The 18,598-nt window shown below is 31.8% G+C and overlaps 1 protein-coding gene across 1 annotated transcript; it reads right to left on the minus strand.

The window, feature by feature from the left end:
• Positions 1-6,498: 6,498 nt before the first annotated feature.
• On the minus strand, positions 6,499-7,998 carry LOC139484552 (uncharacterized). The gene has a single exon (XM_071268284.1). The coding sequence runs from the start codon at positions 7,563-7,565 to the stop codon at positions 6,654-6,656; it is 912 nt and encodes a 303-aa protein (XP_071124385.1). The 5' UTR covers positions 7,566-7,998; the 3' UTR covers positions 6,499-6,653.
• Between the last annotated feature and the right edge of the window lie 10,600 nt (positions 7,999-18,598).

Genomic DNA, 18,598 nt, shown 5'->3' on the forward strand with positions numbered 1-18,598 from the left:
CATCATATCCTCTTTGACATCTAAACATGTAATCGGTTTTAATTAAACGATAGAAAAAAATCAAATAGGAAATAAGTACATCTGTATGATTGCAGTACTAAATCATTTCTGCTTTGATTATAATTGAATTCGTAATAACAGGAAATAGTATGAGGTGTTTCATTAATTGGAACTACATTTTTTCCCATTTATTTGAGGAAATCAAAATTCCAAGTAATGGGAACATGTCGATAAGTCATAAAAATTTTAATAAATGTAGGACATTTGTCAAAAATAACAAAAAAAAAAAAAAAACCAACAAAGATGTTGATTGGCGTTCCTCTCCTCTGGTACACCATGACCGACACAATTTCGCTGGTGCTCGACAATTAAACAAACATCAATGAGAAAATAATCGAATAGAAACCCAAAGTACTAATTATATAAATTACTGTCTACGGATGAACAACCGATTAGAAAAATTCCATGATCAATCAACTGACGTTAGCAAAATATGTAAATACATTTATCTCTCGAATTCTAAATCGAAACGGAGCCATATCACGTGCACATTATGGCTTTTAGAGTAAGTTGAAAATTTATGTCTAACCAAAACGTCCGTTTAATAAAAGAGGTCTTTTACACGTAGCTTCAAACTTTACTGCTTTCACTGTTTACAACAAAGACAAACACTAACAAATGTATAGAATTAGAACTACATCATATCATGTGTTATTATGATAAATTGAAAGGAATTCCAAGATCGCAATATCGTTGCTAAAGACTTAGTATATACCGCGAACATATAAATAGCCATAAACGACTAAAATAAATGTCTTTTACGAGTATAGAATATTGATCATTTCGGACATTGTATGTTTATAATAACTTTTATTGGACTCTGGAATAGAATTCTGTGAATAATTTATGAGCGGGACATGCATATTTGATCTAATTTCTTAACTTAAAATCGGGAAGCAAAATAAAAATTATAAAACTTGATAACAATAAGAGGAATTAGAAAATACATATGAAGCGGAGACGAAAGTATATAACAAAAAACAAATTATAAAGTAAAATTAACAGTCCCCCATTTTTCCAAAAGGAAAATTGACAATGAAAACACAGGAGCCTGTTGGCTAGTAGTAGTCGTTTGTTGTTGTTGTTGTTGTTGTTGTTGGGGGGGGGGGGGGGGGTCATAAGTGTCTCTCATTTCTCGTTTTTTTTTAAAATATAGATGATTGGAGTGTTGTTTTTCCTGTTTGAATTGTTTACGCTAGGGATGTTTGACCCTTTATAGTCTGTTTCCCGGTCGTTATTAAAATTCTTGACTATACATGTACTTTTTTATTTGTATATTCCGAAGGCATACTGGATAGTTTATGGCGGGGACCAACCTAGACCCTTTATAGCTTGGTGTTCGGTGGGATCAAAGGCTTCGTGTTGAATGCCGTTCTTCGACCTATAAAGGTTTACCTTTTACAAACTTGACTTGGATGGACAATTGCCTCGGCACTCATTCCAGATTTTTTCTATATTTAGTGCTTTTGAGATATATATATATGTATAACATATTGCCCAGAACAATGAACATTGGGTAACTGAAATATAAAATAAAAAAAAAATATTGAGTATTGGTTGAAAAGTTTGACAGGTCTACGAAAATACTACCTTATTCTGCTAAAACTTCATACATACATTATATAACAAAAGAAGTTTAAATGACGTCACTGGTATATAAAACCCAATAGACAAATGACAAATATTTACGTAAAGTTGTCGTAATTCTTGTACTGAAGTGATCATGGGCGTCAATTGATAGAACAATATAAAGGTCAAGTGAAGCTTTACTACTTTGACCATTCCTCATCATACTATAAATAACTCCAAAGTTGTATGATGGCATTGCACGTTAATAACTGAAACATTTCTTGCGTCATCTGACAGATTAGAATTATAGATGGAAATAAGACGGTCTCTATATTTTTAGAACTTAAATATAACTAGATGTTGTGCATTTTGTCTATTTTCACTTTGGTGGGGGATTAATTATGATTAAACGTCCATTTGTAATAATGATCAGATGCAACCGATCTTATTTGAAGGAATGAACACTTCGGAAAAACACATTACAAATTGTATGCGTTTGAAGAGATTTTCTGGAAAGATCTTCTATGTAAACGATCAAAACTGAACCTTCTAAAGAAACATGTGGGTTATCCTCTTGCATTCATGTTGCGCATACATCTGAAACTGGCCACAGTGAAATTGATCAATTGTACAGAAAGGGTTTTTAAATCAATATCTGAAACTGGCTACAGTGAAATTGATCAATTGTATAGAAAGAGTTTTTAAATCAATATTTGAAATGGATTTTATTTCGCAGACAAAACTCACTATAAAAAACACCCAGCATATTACGATTCATACCGAATTGTTGTTGATTACAGATGTGTGGTAACCACTCCTAACTACTTAAAGATCCAGGGTGACTTCGAGCTTGACATATCGTTTACATGTAGGTATATGTCTATTGCTCCAAACCGTAGTCTGTAGGGTTATTGTCTAACTAAAATTATAAAAAATTGATACTGCTATACCTCACCGTTTTACCTTACCTGGCTAATAGGGCTATATGAGCTATTGCCATTATTTAATTAACGTCCATTGTCCGTCCGTCTACAGTGAGACAATGCATCAACTTACAAGAAACTTAGTACTGGGCAAAATCGAGTCTTATTTTGCACAGTGTTTATCTACTGTTCTTTAATTCTGATTGATCGAACTTGTATAAATTCCTTCTCTTTAGATACGATGCAAAATGTTTAAAACTTTATAGAATTGATGATTGGAACACTGTACAAAATGTCTTTTTTTTTTCTTATTAGGTGGCATACATGGTGGCTACAATTGCATATAGGTTTCCATTAACACATATTGGAAATCACATGTATATCATCTGCTCAAAAACATGCGGTAAAACCAACAATGCAGGAATAATGAAGGGAAGTTATTTCGGTCGAAAAACATTGCCGCAAGAGGGAATTGTTGGTTTGGTTCTTTACTTTTCTACATTGGCTAGAGGTAGAGGGTTGAGATCTCATAAACATGTTTAACCCCGCCGCATTTTTGCGCCAGTCCGAAGTCAGGAGCCTCTGGCCTTTGTTAGTCTTGTATCATTTTTAATTTGAGTTTCTTGTGTACAATTTGGAGTTTAGTATGGCGTTCATTATCACTGAACTAGTATATATATTTGTTTAGGGTCAAGCTGAAGGACGCCTCCGGGTGTGGGAGTTACTAGCTGCATTGAAGACCTGCTGGTGACCTTCTGCTGTTGTCTGTTCTATGGTCGGGTTGTTGTCTCTTTGACACATTCTCCATTTCCATTCTCAATTTTATCTAATTTAAATATGTTAATATTTTTTATACTACATTTGTCAAATGTCTTCAAATTTAGAGGATTGATGATTGGGGACCCGCTACAAGATTCTTCATTCGTTCTAATAATACGGCATATTTGGTGGCTATGGTGACACATATGTTTGAATGAAGCATGTAGGAAATCGTGCGTTTTCGTCATCCATTCTGAAGAAAATGGCCAATGTTAGCCAAATATTGCAGGAAAAATGAACGGAATGTGGTCTATATATTAAACGTCCCCAAACTATTCATCACATTGAACAAACTGTCTCAGTAGCTCGGAGTCACCTACAGTTGATTTGTTGACAGCAAAACTTTTAAAATAAAAGCTGATTCATTAACATTCATGATAGGAACTCTTACCAAGGTTAGCGACGCATGCTTCCTTGAGCCTCTAGATTGTAGGAACGCTTACCAAGGTTAGCGACGCATGCTTCCTTGAGCCTCTAGATTGTAGGAACTCTTACCAAGGTTAGCGACGCATGCTTCCTTGAGCCTCTAGATTGAAGTCGTTTTCAAAAAGAAATAAATGCAATGCACGCACCTTTTAATTTCTGTTTTTAATGCACACCATTTACTCTTTGATACACATGTTATAAATTCTATAAATCACGCTCTATTATTTTTAAATGGTTTAAACGTTCAAATGCACTTAATGCACAAACTGTATGAAGTTTAAAATTTGGTTTAAAATTATGAATATGTATACTTTTTTTCGTCTATCAATTTCGTTCTCTGTCAAGGATTTAAACCGTTTCGATCGTTTTCTTTCTTAAATCAATCATGATGTATATAAAAGATAAATGAATAAAACAACGTGTGGATCATTGGTTGTTTGCAAGTTCAATTTTGTAGTTATAGTAAAAGATAAAAACATATAGCTATTTTGCCAAAAAAAAAAAAAAAAAACTTCTTATAATATGATACATTAATTTTGAACAAAGTAAAAATATTTGGATAAGTTTGAATAAGTGTTAAAATATAGGTAATTAAATTTTATTTTTTAATGTGATACACAAATTGTGGACCAAATATAACAATTTTGATAAGCAACCTCTGACCAGCGAAAATATTTTGGCGACATTTTAGGTTCTTCAAAAATACGCCTTTTTTCCACCTTTCTTAATGTTTGACTTGTCGGAAGATATTTTAAAATATTTGGAATTAAAACACACGAAACATAGTGTGAGGTTTCTAATTAAGCTATTTCCAGCTGAGGTATGCCAATGTAACGGTCACATTCACATCTATAAGTGCAGAAATAGGAACCTAACAGTGTTATTCATCTCTTCGGTTACACCCTGTATTCATATAAGACATCTTCATGAATAGGCCGCTTTAAAGTAAAGAATACAATTGGAAATGGGGAAAGAGACAACAACCCGACCAAAGACCAGAAAACAGACGAAGGCCACCAATGGGTCTTCAATACACCGAGAAAATCCCGCACCCCGTGGCGTTCTTTAGCTGGCCCTATGAAAAAGTATATGTTATTCATCTTTGATAGAAACACATGATTCCTGATACACAGTTACATCTATTTCATAATCTTAATCTAAACAACAACAAAAAATGAATGTGAGTGTCTCCTTAACGATTACACCACTTACATCCTTGTAAACATACTATTTTTGTCCAGTTAGCAGCACCATATGCACAAAACACATTTCAAAAAGATTTTATATTGCCAAATTTTTAGTTTCTGTATAGTGTTCTCTCTACTATGTTTTTTCCATCCTTTTTGTGGTGTTGTCCGAGAAGAGCAACGAAGAAACTGTGGATTGTATTCCGAGAAGAGCAACGAAGAAACTGTGGATTTTATTCAACGAGGAGCAATGAAGAAACTGTAGATTGTATTATAACTTATTGTTGTATTTAAAGAACAAAGTGTTTATTGCATTCAATGAGAACAAAGAATTGTGCTGTAGTTCTAACCGATTTGTGTTATATTTCGTTAGGTGCAGTAGCGGATCCAGAAATTTTCATAAGTGGGGGCCCACTGATTGACCTAAATTTTCATAAGTCACGCTTCAATGATTCCCTTTATAAGCAACCCCGGGCCCCTCCCCCCTAAATCCGCCTCTGCGGTGTAAGACAAAATAGTATGTTTATAAACTTTTTATTCATATGATCAGCAAGTGTTGTTTTCTCTAAAAATACTTCACAACAAAACAGTTTACGATAAATATGACAGACATAAAGCAACGACAACCACTCAACCACAGGCTCCTGACAATCTATGAACTTGGAATAGGGGTGTAACAGCACAACATAAGCACAACCTATAAAAATAAGTTGAAAAGGGCTATACTCAGTCAAATAATAAGCAGAACAACATCTATGAAAAACACAGACAGGACGTGGCAGGGTATTTATACATCCCTAACAACAAAAAAGAAACACAGCAAAGGTCTGAGAGTACTCGGAGTTTCTGGCAGCTAGTTCAAAGCCAATAACTACTCATAACAAAAATCATATATCTAAGACTAACATATCAATCAGAACACATCCAACATCCAATGAATTTAGTCAAAAGACGTCACTAACAGTCAGAAAAATAAAAAGACTTTGTGTAATGCCAAAATATTAGTATCGACAGATTATGTGTATAAACATTATATAGTACGCTTTAAACCGTCATGCAAAAAAGTATAACAACAATACCGAACTTCAAGGCATATTCAAAAGTGATGTTCATAAAAACTGACAAAAATAAACGTCAACATTTACTTGACCATAAGTGTTATAATTTACCCCTGAAATGTTTTTCAATTCAACTTTAATGAAGAAGAACACTTAGTCTATACATTTTATAGTCTTTATCATCATGGTTTCAAACCATATGTGAAAAGGGGGGGAAAGGGGGGGGGGGGGGGTGGGTTCGGAGGGGTCCTGGTCCCAAAATCCCGGGCTTAAAACATGAATTTAAAGAAATTTAAATCCCGACATCCCGAAATTCGAAAGAAGAATTCCCGGATCCCGAAAGGACCAATCCCGAAATCCCGTACTTAAAAACACCCGATCCCGACGTACCAAAAAGGTCACACCCCTCATATGTTCACGATGGTAACTAATCCAGAAAAGGGTTGCTTTAAAAGTTCAAACTTTTAAAAGAATAATACAATTTAGGTATGAACGAACTTTAATTTACAATTATAATTTACAATTTATTTACAAATTAAATGATAAAAATCACCGAATTAAAAAGTCAATACAACAAATATAGATGTTTACAGTTTTGATCAATATTGTTTTTATTTCTTACCATTAAACCTGTTGATTTTAAATTCATCAGACCAAATAGTCGACCACTGATTAAAGTCGGAGACGGGTTTAATTTTCCGGGGATAACCTTTGATCCTTGGAGAGATTGAATGACAACCGAAGTTCCCTCTCACTGTATCTAATATGTCCATGGCACTTTGTAGACGATGTGATAAAATAAGTCTCTTTTCCCGGGGGACACCAGGTTTACTGATCAGGGGAAAGCTGTTTGGTCTTACAGTTTGCACAGATCCCACTGGCTTCAGTCCCATTTGTGAATTTTGCCTTTTTAATGGTTCGAGTTTGAGATTCATGATATTTCCATTTATATCGATGTTTTTCTCTGACTCCTTTTGCTGGTTCAATTCCTGATCAGAATGTTCAGAAGGTATATCAGAATTGTTTCCAGCATTCATTGACGCATTGTCAGACGTTTGAGTGACGTCATGATTTGTCTTGTTTTCTGTCAATTTTACATTGTTTATATCAGCATAGCCTTTCGGAGGCGTTTTATTCCTTTTTAGAAACACCTTACTGGCGGGATAATATTTACAGATATTGTCGTACACCGTGTCTTCATATCCTTTCATCATGGCGAACTGTGCTGCAGGCGACAGTGACGTAGAAAAGCGTGGTTCCGAAGGTAAAAGTTTATCAGATGTAATTATATCATCCTCTTCGTTTCCCGTTGATCCAAACGCTTTGTTGAATCGGATAAGGTTCTTGACCCTGCCTCCTAGTGATCTAAAATTCTTATTATCTCCAATTATATGTTGAGAGTTTGATGAACTTGGTTTCTTTGATGTCGATTTAGCTATTGGTGGCATAATTAATTTTTCAACAGATTTCCGTTTTTCCATACTCACAGATGTCCGTTTATTCAAAAACAATTTAGTGTCCATTATGAAAAAGTGTTAAAACTTTTCTAAAGCTTCTTCTCTTTTCACTCCTTCCGAATATATAAGTCAACGAAATATAGGTTTGACCGATATGCCTTAAAGCATGTAGTGATTGTTTATTTTCTTTATTAAACACTTAAATGACATCGTATTTACGTAAATTGAAAATTAAAAATCCTACAAAATGGATATCAAAATATTGTTTACCGCTCTGATTAAACTTTTAATCCCTTTAAATAATGGTGTAAATATATATTTAAATTTTACAAAATACTTTCAACATTGCCATTTGAATGTCAGTTCAAATTTCATTAATTTGATTTTTATACAAATTCGTATTCTCACAAAAAAAGATTTGTTAACAAATATTTCTTAACCACAATTAGGTTCACTCGGATGGTTCATATAAGTCATTACCTTATCTTACTATATAAGGGAGGCGAACTCGAAGGATGTGAATGAGACAACAGTCCAACAATTCAGACTAACAGAAATAAATAGATAAATACCTATGGCTTGCTGTGTTTTATACTTTTCTTTGAACAGAAACAAGACCCCCCCCCCCTTTTTACACACAAAAGAAACCCAAGGTTAAGTTTTAACATTTAAAAGTAGATGTATTATATACGTTAACTATTTTATATGATACTACACTTTTGAAGATGAAGCAACACTCGCTAAATTTTTGTCAGCTATTAGCGATGGCATATAGTTTATCCTAAAATTAGTTCTATATGATTCCAGAACCTATTCGACTTTTTGACGGGCACGACTCAAGAAGGATGTATTTGTATTCACACGAGTTAGTAATACTAAATCAACACCGAATAAGTCTCACCGGTTTTGTAATTACATGAGCAACACGACGGGAACCAGGAGTAGGTTCTGCTTACCCTTCTGGAGAACCTGTTACTCATAATCAAAAGCTTAAGTTTTCTTTCTTGTATTTTGTTGACTATTGTTTGTATTTTAGTTGGATTTTCATGGCATTGTCAGTTGTTCGTTTAAATTTCGATTTATGAGTCTGATTATTTGTTTAGTATATTCCGCCAACATGCAGTTTACTTGTAAAATTGTATTCACCTCAATCTGTTTAGATTATTTGTCTTCTGGAAAATACATATTAAAAACTCAAAAATAATAAAAATTTTGACGATTGATTAATATAGAATATGTATTCCAAAATTATTGATACGATAAGTTCATAATGCACATTGAATACAATGGGATAAGGGGCATTCAACAATGAGACAGCAAAACTTTCCTAAAATTTTAGTTTCACACTATGATATACTTTAAAGATTTTCAATTCAGTGTTTGTATATGTTACAGTGAATTTGTATAATCAGTGATTATGTAGAATCCCTGAAATTTTCAGGGATTCTGTAGAATCACTGGGTAGTTTAGGGATTATATATAATCACTAAAATTTTCAGGGATTATGTATAATCACTAGAAAAAACATCAGGGATTCTACATAATAACTGAAATGAAGAAATGGTTTTATTTATAAAGAAAATTAATAAAAAAAAAATTATCCTATAAAATCAAATAAAAACATATTATCATTATAAAGTAACATAAATTGTAAAATGTTAAGCACAATATATATTAAAATGTGAAATACAATATATTAAAATAATATGCTTCACATCTGTTTTTACCACAATATCCACATTTTAAAAAACATTTTCCTGCACATATCGAATCAGATTTTAACGACACGCCTAAGAGAAATAAGTGTTCAGTAAAAACATCTGAAGGTACCCCCCCCCCCCCAAAAAAAAAAAAAATTAAAATAAATAAATATGGGAATTTGTAACCTTGAACTGGTTAGTGCAAGAAAGATACCATGTTTTGTGGCCAGGCGATATCCTTTTTCAGACTTTTTTTTTAACAATTGCCATGGTTATGTTTTTGGGGTTTCCCTTACCTTTTTTACCATGTGAAATTGCTATGAGAATATTTCACCAAATGCAAGCTTCCTCTTAAATTGTGTTCTATTTGTCAATCCCAAGTTCTGCCTGTTTTTTTCTATACATTTGGATGCCTAACTTCTCACAGTTTGAATTTCTTGTTCATTTGAACAAAAACAAAACACCACAAAACAGATGTTTCCTAATATTCTTCACCATTTGCTCTACACGTATCTCAAATAAGATGCTTTGTGGATTTACAAATAGAACATGAATATCCATTTGACGCTGGCTTTTAATAAATAAACAATACATGTCATGTAAAGTTATCGCTATAAAAGGAATCTTGATATTATTAATTTTGAAGTCTTCAACTTTATCTCGAAACCCTGTGTTGGTTATATCTTTTATATCATCCTCTGTGTTTAAAAGCCAAATAATTTCATTTGGCAAGGAATATGAAAGAGAAAAATGATAATTTGTCTATATTAATTTTTTTTTATCAAACAAAGGATCATTAAATTATTCATAATCCCTGAAATCATATTAGGGAATTTGTAGAATAATTATTAAAATTTTCAGTGATTATGTAAAATCACTGGTCATTTTCAGGGATTATATATAATTACTAATGATTTTAGTGATTCTACATATTCCCTGAAAAATCAGGGATTCTACATAATCCCTGATTATACAAATTCACTGTAACATATATACATGTATTTGGTAGCTTTAAATGATAGATAACTGTGAATTAAATTGAGATTTGCCTACGTTCTGGAGTCGATTTCTGTATATGTTGCTTAACGTGTAGAATTTTTTTCAATGTCTTAGACACAAAATTTAGAATATCCTTATAAGTGTTCTAACAACTTTAATTTACTATTTAAAAAAATAACCAGGCTTTAATTTGGTATGATCAATCGGATCCGGCATTCTGAAAAATAATTTTTGACTTACTCCACATATATATATGGCACGCCGTTTTTATATTTATTCAAATTTGAAGATATCTTATTTATTTAACAAGATATCTTATTAAGTATTAAGATATCTTTAATTTTTATAAGATATCTTATTAAATTTGAAAGTAAATAAGATATCTCTATTAGTTTATAAGATATCTCTATTAGTTTATAAGATATCTCTATTAGTTTATAAGATATCTCTATAAGTGAATAAGATATCTCTATTAATTAATAAGATATCTTATAAAGTATATAAGATATCTTACTTCTTTATAAAGATATCTTTTAAAAACATACTTTATAAGATATCTTATTAATTAATAGAGATATCTTATAAACTAATAGAGATTTCTTATTAACTTATGGAGATATCTTATATATTAAATAAGATATCTTTATAACCAATTAACACATGACATGGGTAAAATCTCTTTGTTTTTACTGTGGTATAATCTGGATAATGCACAGCAAAGGTGTGCATTAACTACCTCTGATATACTGCACAGTTCAAATCTATTTTTACCTTTAGGGGCGGTTCCTAGATTTTGAAAGGGGCGTTATTCTATCAAATTAAAAAAATATATCACCGAGTGTAGCGAGACTAAAAACAATATTGACGATTTTAAGGCAAAACACGATACTTGGTCCAATCCTAGGGTGAACGACATGTTCGTCCCCACCCCGAATCCGCCATCTGCCTTGAAATTACGACACAATTGAACTTTGTACAAACATCGTAGTTTCAAAATAGGAAAAAAGAAAGGTTTCTCATTCTTTTTTTTACATCTTAGCTTGAACATAAAATGTTTTATTATATTTTGCGTACAACATAAATCTTAAATCAGTGTTTTAAAGTCAGAAAGATAGTTAAAACATTTTTTGGTAATTTCCGCCAAAAAAGAAATGTATCTAAGAATATCCGAATAAAAGAAATCTGATTTGGATTAGTTTTAGACTCAATGGAATTTATAACGACTTTTTGAATATCTATTCCCCATATTTTTGGATCGAATTTAAAGGGGATCATATTTAAGTTTGTTTGAAAACAGGGAGATTAGCTGGAGATCAATCAGACTTCATTTAGATGGACGTGTCTTAAAAGTAATACAGTAGATACAAAGAAATTTGGGGAAGGGGGGAGTAAAACATTGGAAAGAGAAACGTATTTTCCGTTTATTCAACATTAAAAATTTAGGTAATATAACTAACATCTTCCTCGGTTTATCTTTCTCTATTAAAGCATATCATTGATGGAAAGAAATTCAAAAGCAATTAATCTAAACTCAATAACCCTTCCGGTTATGATTTTCTTCATACAACGATTTGAAAGTACTCAATTTGTCAAAGTCTTAAACGTCACTTATTAAATAAAAATGGAAATAGATTTAACAGAAACATTAAAAAAAAATCTACCATTAAATCGCAATTTTACAATAAGTCTAAACCCCAAAAAAAGTTATTAATTTGAAACTTACCAATGGAAGTCGTATTTCCCCCTTTCTTTACCCTACAATAAACTTTCCTAGGTTCCGTGGATTGCGGAACATCGTCCACATCTAAAACGTTCACGTAAATTAATGACGTCATGTGTTAAAACAGTTATTGGCCAATCAAATCGGTATATAGAATTTAATCTGCACGCGCTCAGGATGACCCTTAAACCCGAACTCCTACGTCGTTCGGGTTAATAAGGGTCACCTGAGCTGTGCAGATTAAATTCTATATACCGACTTGCTTGGTCAATAACTAAAACTTAAATAAGATATCTCTATAAGTTAATAAGATATCTCTAAAAGTTTATAAGATATCTATTAGTTTATAAGATATCTCTATAAGTTAATAAGATATCTCTATAAGTTAATAAGATATCTCTAAAAGTTTATAAGATATCTCTATTAGTTTATAAGATATCTCTATAAGTTAATAAGATATCTCTATTAATTAATAAGATATCTTATAAAGTATATAAGATATCTTACTTCTTTATAAAGATATCTTTTAAATACATACTTTATAAGATATCTTATAAATTAATAGAGATATCTTATTAATTAATAGAGATATCTTATAAACTAATAGAGATATCTTATTAAGTAATAGAGATATCTTATAAACTAATAGAGATATCTTATTAACTTATGGAGATATCTTATTAAGTAAATAAGATATCTCTATTATTAACTATATAAAAGATATCTTATATAGTTAATAAGATATCTTATAAATTAATAGAGATATCTTATATTTTAAATAAGATATCTTATATATTTAATAAGATATCTTTATAAACATTTTAATAAGATATCTTATTTAATATATAAGATATCTTATTTAATATATAAGATATCTTATTTAATAAATCAGATATCTCAATTAATATATAAGATATCTCATTTTGTTATTAACATATCTCAATTAATTTATAAGATATCTTATTTGACTAAATAAGATATCTCGAAATTGAATAAATATAATAACGGCGTGCCATATATATAGCACAATTTTACAATTTATGATAAGTTAGTTTTTAATCCGCGTCATACATTATTTCTAATGAGCTGCTGCATTTTTTTGGTTTTTTTTTTTAACTTATCGTATACTTGCTTTAATGTCTTCATAGTTTAAGTCAATTAATGAACGTAAAATAAAGAGTTTTATTGAAAAATTGTTTGAAAGTTTTTATTTTATTTCACTACTTTAAGAAGTAAACAAGGTTATTCAGTTCAAGATATATGGGATTGAACAATAATAATGACAATATATAAAAACATCTACTTTAATGTCAAATTTAACCATTTAAATTTACTTATTACAATTATAAATATTTCTATTTGTCCGGGTCCTGCAGTACCTGTTATCCAACACGTAAGCCATGATAATAGAGGATCTACTGAAGGCCACTTATATCAATGTATATTATTACAAGTGATTATAAATATTGATAATCTCCTAAAATGTGTTTATCTACATTACTATTGTACTAAATACATCGATGGCAGGCTTTCATTACAATTCTATCCTCAGGTTTTCAATGATTATTGACGTTGATTGGCAGGTTAAACGGGTATATTGTAAAATAACAAAATTGTATGAGTGTTACACGAGTTCATGATGCTTGCTGTTTTCTACCGTATTCTGGAAAAAAGAAGAAAAGAGACACATCTGGATTCCCAATATGTATTATATCTGATATATAGTGCTAATTATGAAATTGTAACTTTTACTCGCGCTATGACAATAAATTACAGTAAAGAGTTTATATTGGTGACAGATTGATTAACTATGCAATAATATTATTGCAATGAACAGACACACACTTGTACTGAAATATTGTTTACTGTTATAAAATCAATAAGATCGAACTTAGCTGATTGTTTTTCACAGCTACCTATGATTGAATTCTGATATTAAATGACACTTGAGATAAATATTTTCCTATTTTAAATGGCCTGAACTCACCCGTTAGCAAATTTGTATTAAATAACAAGAGGCGATATCATTGATATAAAATGATGTTGACATAACCTAACTACGATATAGGTACTGGATATACTAAGAATCCGAGTTTTTATCATTAAATAAAATAGCATTGGAGTAAATTTCAAGTGCGCAATGCTTTAACAGCAAGCTATCTACTGTATGCATTGAAATCAAATTGAACTTATGAATTGTTTATATGATAACGAATGACCAGAGAATTGTATATTGTCATGTAGTGTATACGAGTATGGGAACTGCATTACTATCTTTTGCCTGGGAGCTAGGGCCTAGAAAATACAGTATCTCAATTTACTAAAAATATTTCCGGGGTATATCTGAAAGATGCTTAAAGATAAGTATCTACTCTGAACGATGTAACTTAGAACAAACACTTCATATTGAGAAAAAAGATTAGTTTGGTTCATAATTCCTAAAACATGTCATAGAGACAAGTTTCACTACATCTTAAAAGATGATAACCCTCCGCGGTATCATTGGGAGACGTTTTAGTCATGTCGAGGAGCGTCTATCAGTTGCACTTCTGTAAATATTGACAATGCAAATTTCTATCATAACTCCCTTAACGGCTTAACCTGTACCACTTTTATTATGAATATTTGAAAACAATTTTATCCTAGAATGGAAAGTTTATATGCACTACTATTTCTTTTCAAAATTGTCAAAACATAGGGCTGTGTGGCATATTTTTTTATCATTTATATGCCTTGAACTTCCAAGAGTTTAAACTCAAACTGAAATTCTGTACTTTCCCTTCCTTCACTTTGGGTATTCTTGAGAATGCAATGTGGCCGCTATCCATATGTTATTATACTTGTAACATTCGCAAGTTCTTATCACTACGAGATGAAGCATAAAGATCATATCTGTCAAACGACAAAAATTATTTCAACACTTTAAAATTTTCAAGCGTCCGAAATACCATTCATCAGGAACGCCCAAATCTTCTGTTAAATAGTAAACTTTATAAATAAATGATTTATACAATATAGTTTAATACTGTAGAACGAAGTTGCATTGCACTTTTATTTTAAGTTATTTGAAACTGGTAATTTAAATCAATTGAGTCAACATTACAAGTAAATAAAGTTGAAAAAAATGGAAGTATATAATGCAATAAACAGTAAATATATTCACATTACTATTAAGAAATACGGTTAATTTATTTTACAAAGAAGTAGTAAACATACTTCCATCCGTAACCACAACATATTAATTGGCTAAACGAGCCATGTCGCTATTTTAATTGTTTTAGCTACAATTTGTGCATGTTATGTGTTTAACTTATGCTCTGTCTACCCACTTTGAAATATAAATTTAAATCATTTTAACTAAACATAAATTGCTATGTGTGATTCTACATCCTGCAGTTTAGTGATAATCATATTTTGACATTGCACAAATTCATGCGTTTTTTTAACTGTAATAACGTCTTTACACTTAATCGTTGGATTTGTAATGATTGATACTTAAGATTGGGAGAACAAGATTTTTTTTATATTAAAATTGTAATTGACTTTGGACCTAGCTTTCCGTTACGTCGAGTCCTCTTATTTCAGTACCTTTTGTCTATCACATTTGACCGTTATGAAACATCCTTTTCAGAGATGAAAGCGTATATGTTCCAATTGCCATAACTACAGTCGCGTCCCGTTTTCTCCGAATGTGACCGAATTAGACTTTTGTATACTATTTTTACTAATATGATTAACACAACGGGTGGCACATATAGTGCAGGATCTGCACATCCTTCCGGAGTACTTGTGATCACGCAAAGTTTTTGGTTGGGTTCGTGTTGCTCATTCTTAAGGATCACTCTTCTCCTATAGTATCGTATTCCGACACCAACCCTGTTGCATCTAAAAAATTTAATCACAAAAAAGTGTTGCAGAATCTAAATATTGATGATCTCAAAGCTAAACCACCTGATTGTGCCTGTTCACATTCCCATTTCGTGTATACTCCTGCTGGCCATGTAATTTATGGAAACCTAAACAATGTCTATAACTACAAGTTGAGACAACTTTTGTCCAAGGGTCCGAAATACAGAGAGCCACAGCCAATCAATTGGAAGCAAAACTTCAAACTACTAATGGATTCTGTTGAGGATTATGCGAAAGACTGGGCAAAAAGAGAAAAGGTTGAAGTTGACACTCTTTCGGAGTGGGTAAAATCAGTGAGGTCATTGATTCAGATAAGAGTTAGTAAGCTTAATGGGTCAATGAGCAGCAAAGCTCCTTCCATCTTTAAAGACCCTCAGGTCATAGAGGAGTTGTCGTGCCTCCATGACAAATATGTTGTCGCTCCAGCTGACAAAGCCTCAAACAATAATGTTTTTATTTGCAAGAAACAATACATTGACTGCCTGATTAAGGAACTCGGGATAAATAACACACTTGGAAATCCTACATATACACTAAGTACGCTTACGAAGGAGGAGATCATTGAAAACCACAAATCAGTTCTAATCTCCTTTGGTGTTAATCCAAAGGATGACCACCAGAATCTTCAATCCTTATATTGGATTTCTAAGCTTCACAAGAATCCTTACAAGGAAAGGTATATTGCAGGTTCTTCCAAGTGTCCCACTAAACCCCTTTCTAAAGTTCTTATTGCCATACTCACTGCAGTTAAAGAAGGACTTCAGAAATATTCCGAAATGGCATATTCAAGAAGTGGTGTTAATCAGATGTGGATACTGAAAAATTCAAAAGAGTTATTGGTGAATTTACAATCTCAATCATTAAAACATTGTTCCAACATTAAAACCTTTGATTTTTCAACTCTTTATACCACTATTCCACATACTAAACTTAAAGCTCGACTGAAAGAACTCGTCAGCTTATGTTTCTTTAACAAAAAGGGCACTAGACGTTTTAAATATCTAGTCTTGGGCAGGAATTCAGCGTACTTTGTGAAAATTCATACAGAGTCAAGCAAAAAATACGAGGATATCACTGCCTTGCTGGACTTTTTAATTGACAACATATTTGTTGAATTTGGAGGTTTGGTCTTCCAACAGACTATTGGAATCCCAATGGGTACCAATTGCGCTCCTCTACTTGCAGATTTGTTTTTTGTATTCCTATGAAGCAGAATGTATCCAAGGGCTTGTACAGAAAGGAGAAAAGAAATTAGCCCAGTCTTTTAATTTCCCCTTTCGGTATATTGATGATGTACTGTCTCTTAATAATAACAGATTCAGTGATCACTTACATATAATATATCCAAGTGAACTTGAAATTAAAGATACTTCCGACACAGATAAATCTGCTTCATATTTAGACATTTTTCTCGAAATGACTACTGAAGGTATGTTAAATACCAAAGTTTATGACAAACGCGATGATTTTAATTTTCATATAGTCAACTTTCCATTTCTGTGTAGCAACATCCCAGCGGCACCAGCGTATGGAGTATATGTGTCTCAATTGATACGTTACTCTAGAGCTAGCTCAAAGTACGTTGATGTTGTTGAACGAGGATTACTGCTATCTTAAAAGTTGCTAAGACAGGGCTATGAATCAATCAAATTAAGGTCATCACTCAAAAATTTTTACGGTCGCCATAATGAGCTGATTGGCCATTATGACAAAAGTGTGTCAGAAATCATATCTTATATTCTTCCTCAGTCATAATTACCTTCCATCATTACCGAACTGAACAAAGAAATAACACGACGGGTGCCATATACGGTGCAGGAAATGCTTACCCTTCCGGAGCACTTAATTTCACTCCCGGTTTTTAGTGAAGTTCGTGTTGTTTCTTATTTATTATTTGTATCTGTTGATGTAAATGTCTTTTGGTTTTATGAGTCTTTGTTTACTCCATGGTTTTGATTGTTATTGTCTCTCGTATGTTTTTATGTTGTGCTTTGTGTAATTTTGTTTGTCTATTTTCCTTTTTGTTTTATCCACGGCGTTGTTTATTTTCGACTTATGAGTTTGAATCTCCCTTTTTTTATTTTCTGAATGTTTTTTTTAGATGTGTTGAATCTCCTTTGTTATCCTCTGCATGTTTTTTTTTTAAATGTGTTGAATCTCCTTTGTTATCTTCTGTATGTTTTTTTTAAATGTGTTAAATCTCCTTTGTTATCCTCTGCATGTTTTGTTTTAAATGTGTTGAATCTCCTTTGGTTATCTTCTGTATGTTTTTTTTTAGATGTGTTGAATCTCCTTTGTTATCTTCTATATGTTGTTTTTAGATGTGTTGAATCTCCTTTGTTATCCTCTGCATGTTTTTTTTTAGATGTGTTGAATCTCCTTTGTTATCTTCTGTATGTTTTTTTTAGATGTGTTGAATCTCCTTTGTTATTTTCTGAATGTTTTTTTTAGATGTGTTGAATCTCCTTTGTTATCTTCCGTATGTTTTTTTTAGATGTGTTGAATCTCCTTTGTTATCCTCTGCATGTTTTTTTTAGATGTGTTGAATCTCCTTTGTTATTTTCTGAATGTTTTTTTTAGATGTGTTGAATCTCCTTTGTTATCTTCCGTATGTTTTTTTTAGATGTGTTGAATCTCCTTTGTTATCCTCTGCATGTTTTTTTTAGATGTGTTGAATCTCCTTTGTTATCCTCTGCATGTTTTTTTTAGATGTGTTAAATCTCCTTTGTTATCCTCTGCATGTTTTTTTTTAGATGTGTTGAATCTCCTTT

This window comes from Mytilus edulis, chromosome 8, assembly GCF_963676685.1.
Source record: "Mytilus edulis chromosome 8, xbMytEdul2.2, whole genome shotgun sequence".
Classification (NCBI taxonomy): domain Eukaryota; kingdom Metazoa; phylum Mollusca; class Bivalvia; order Mytilida; family Mytilidae; genus Mytilus; species Mytilus edulis.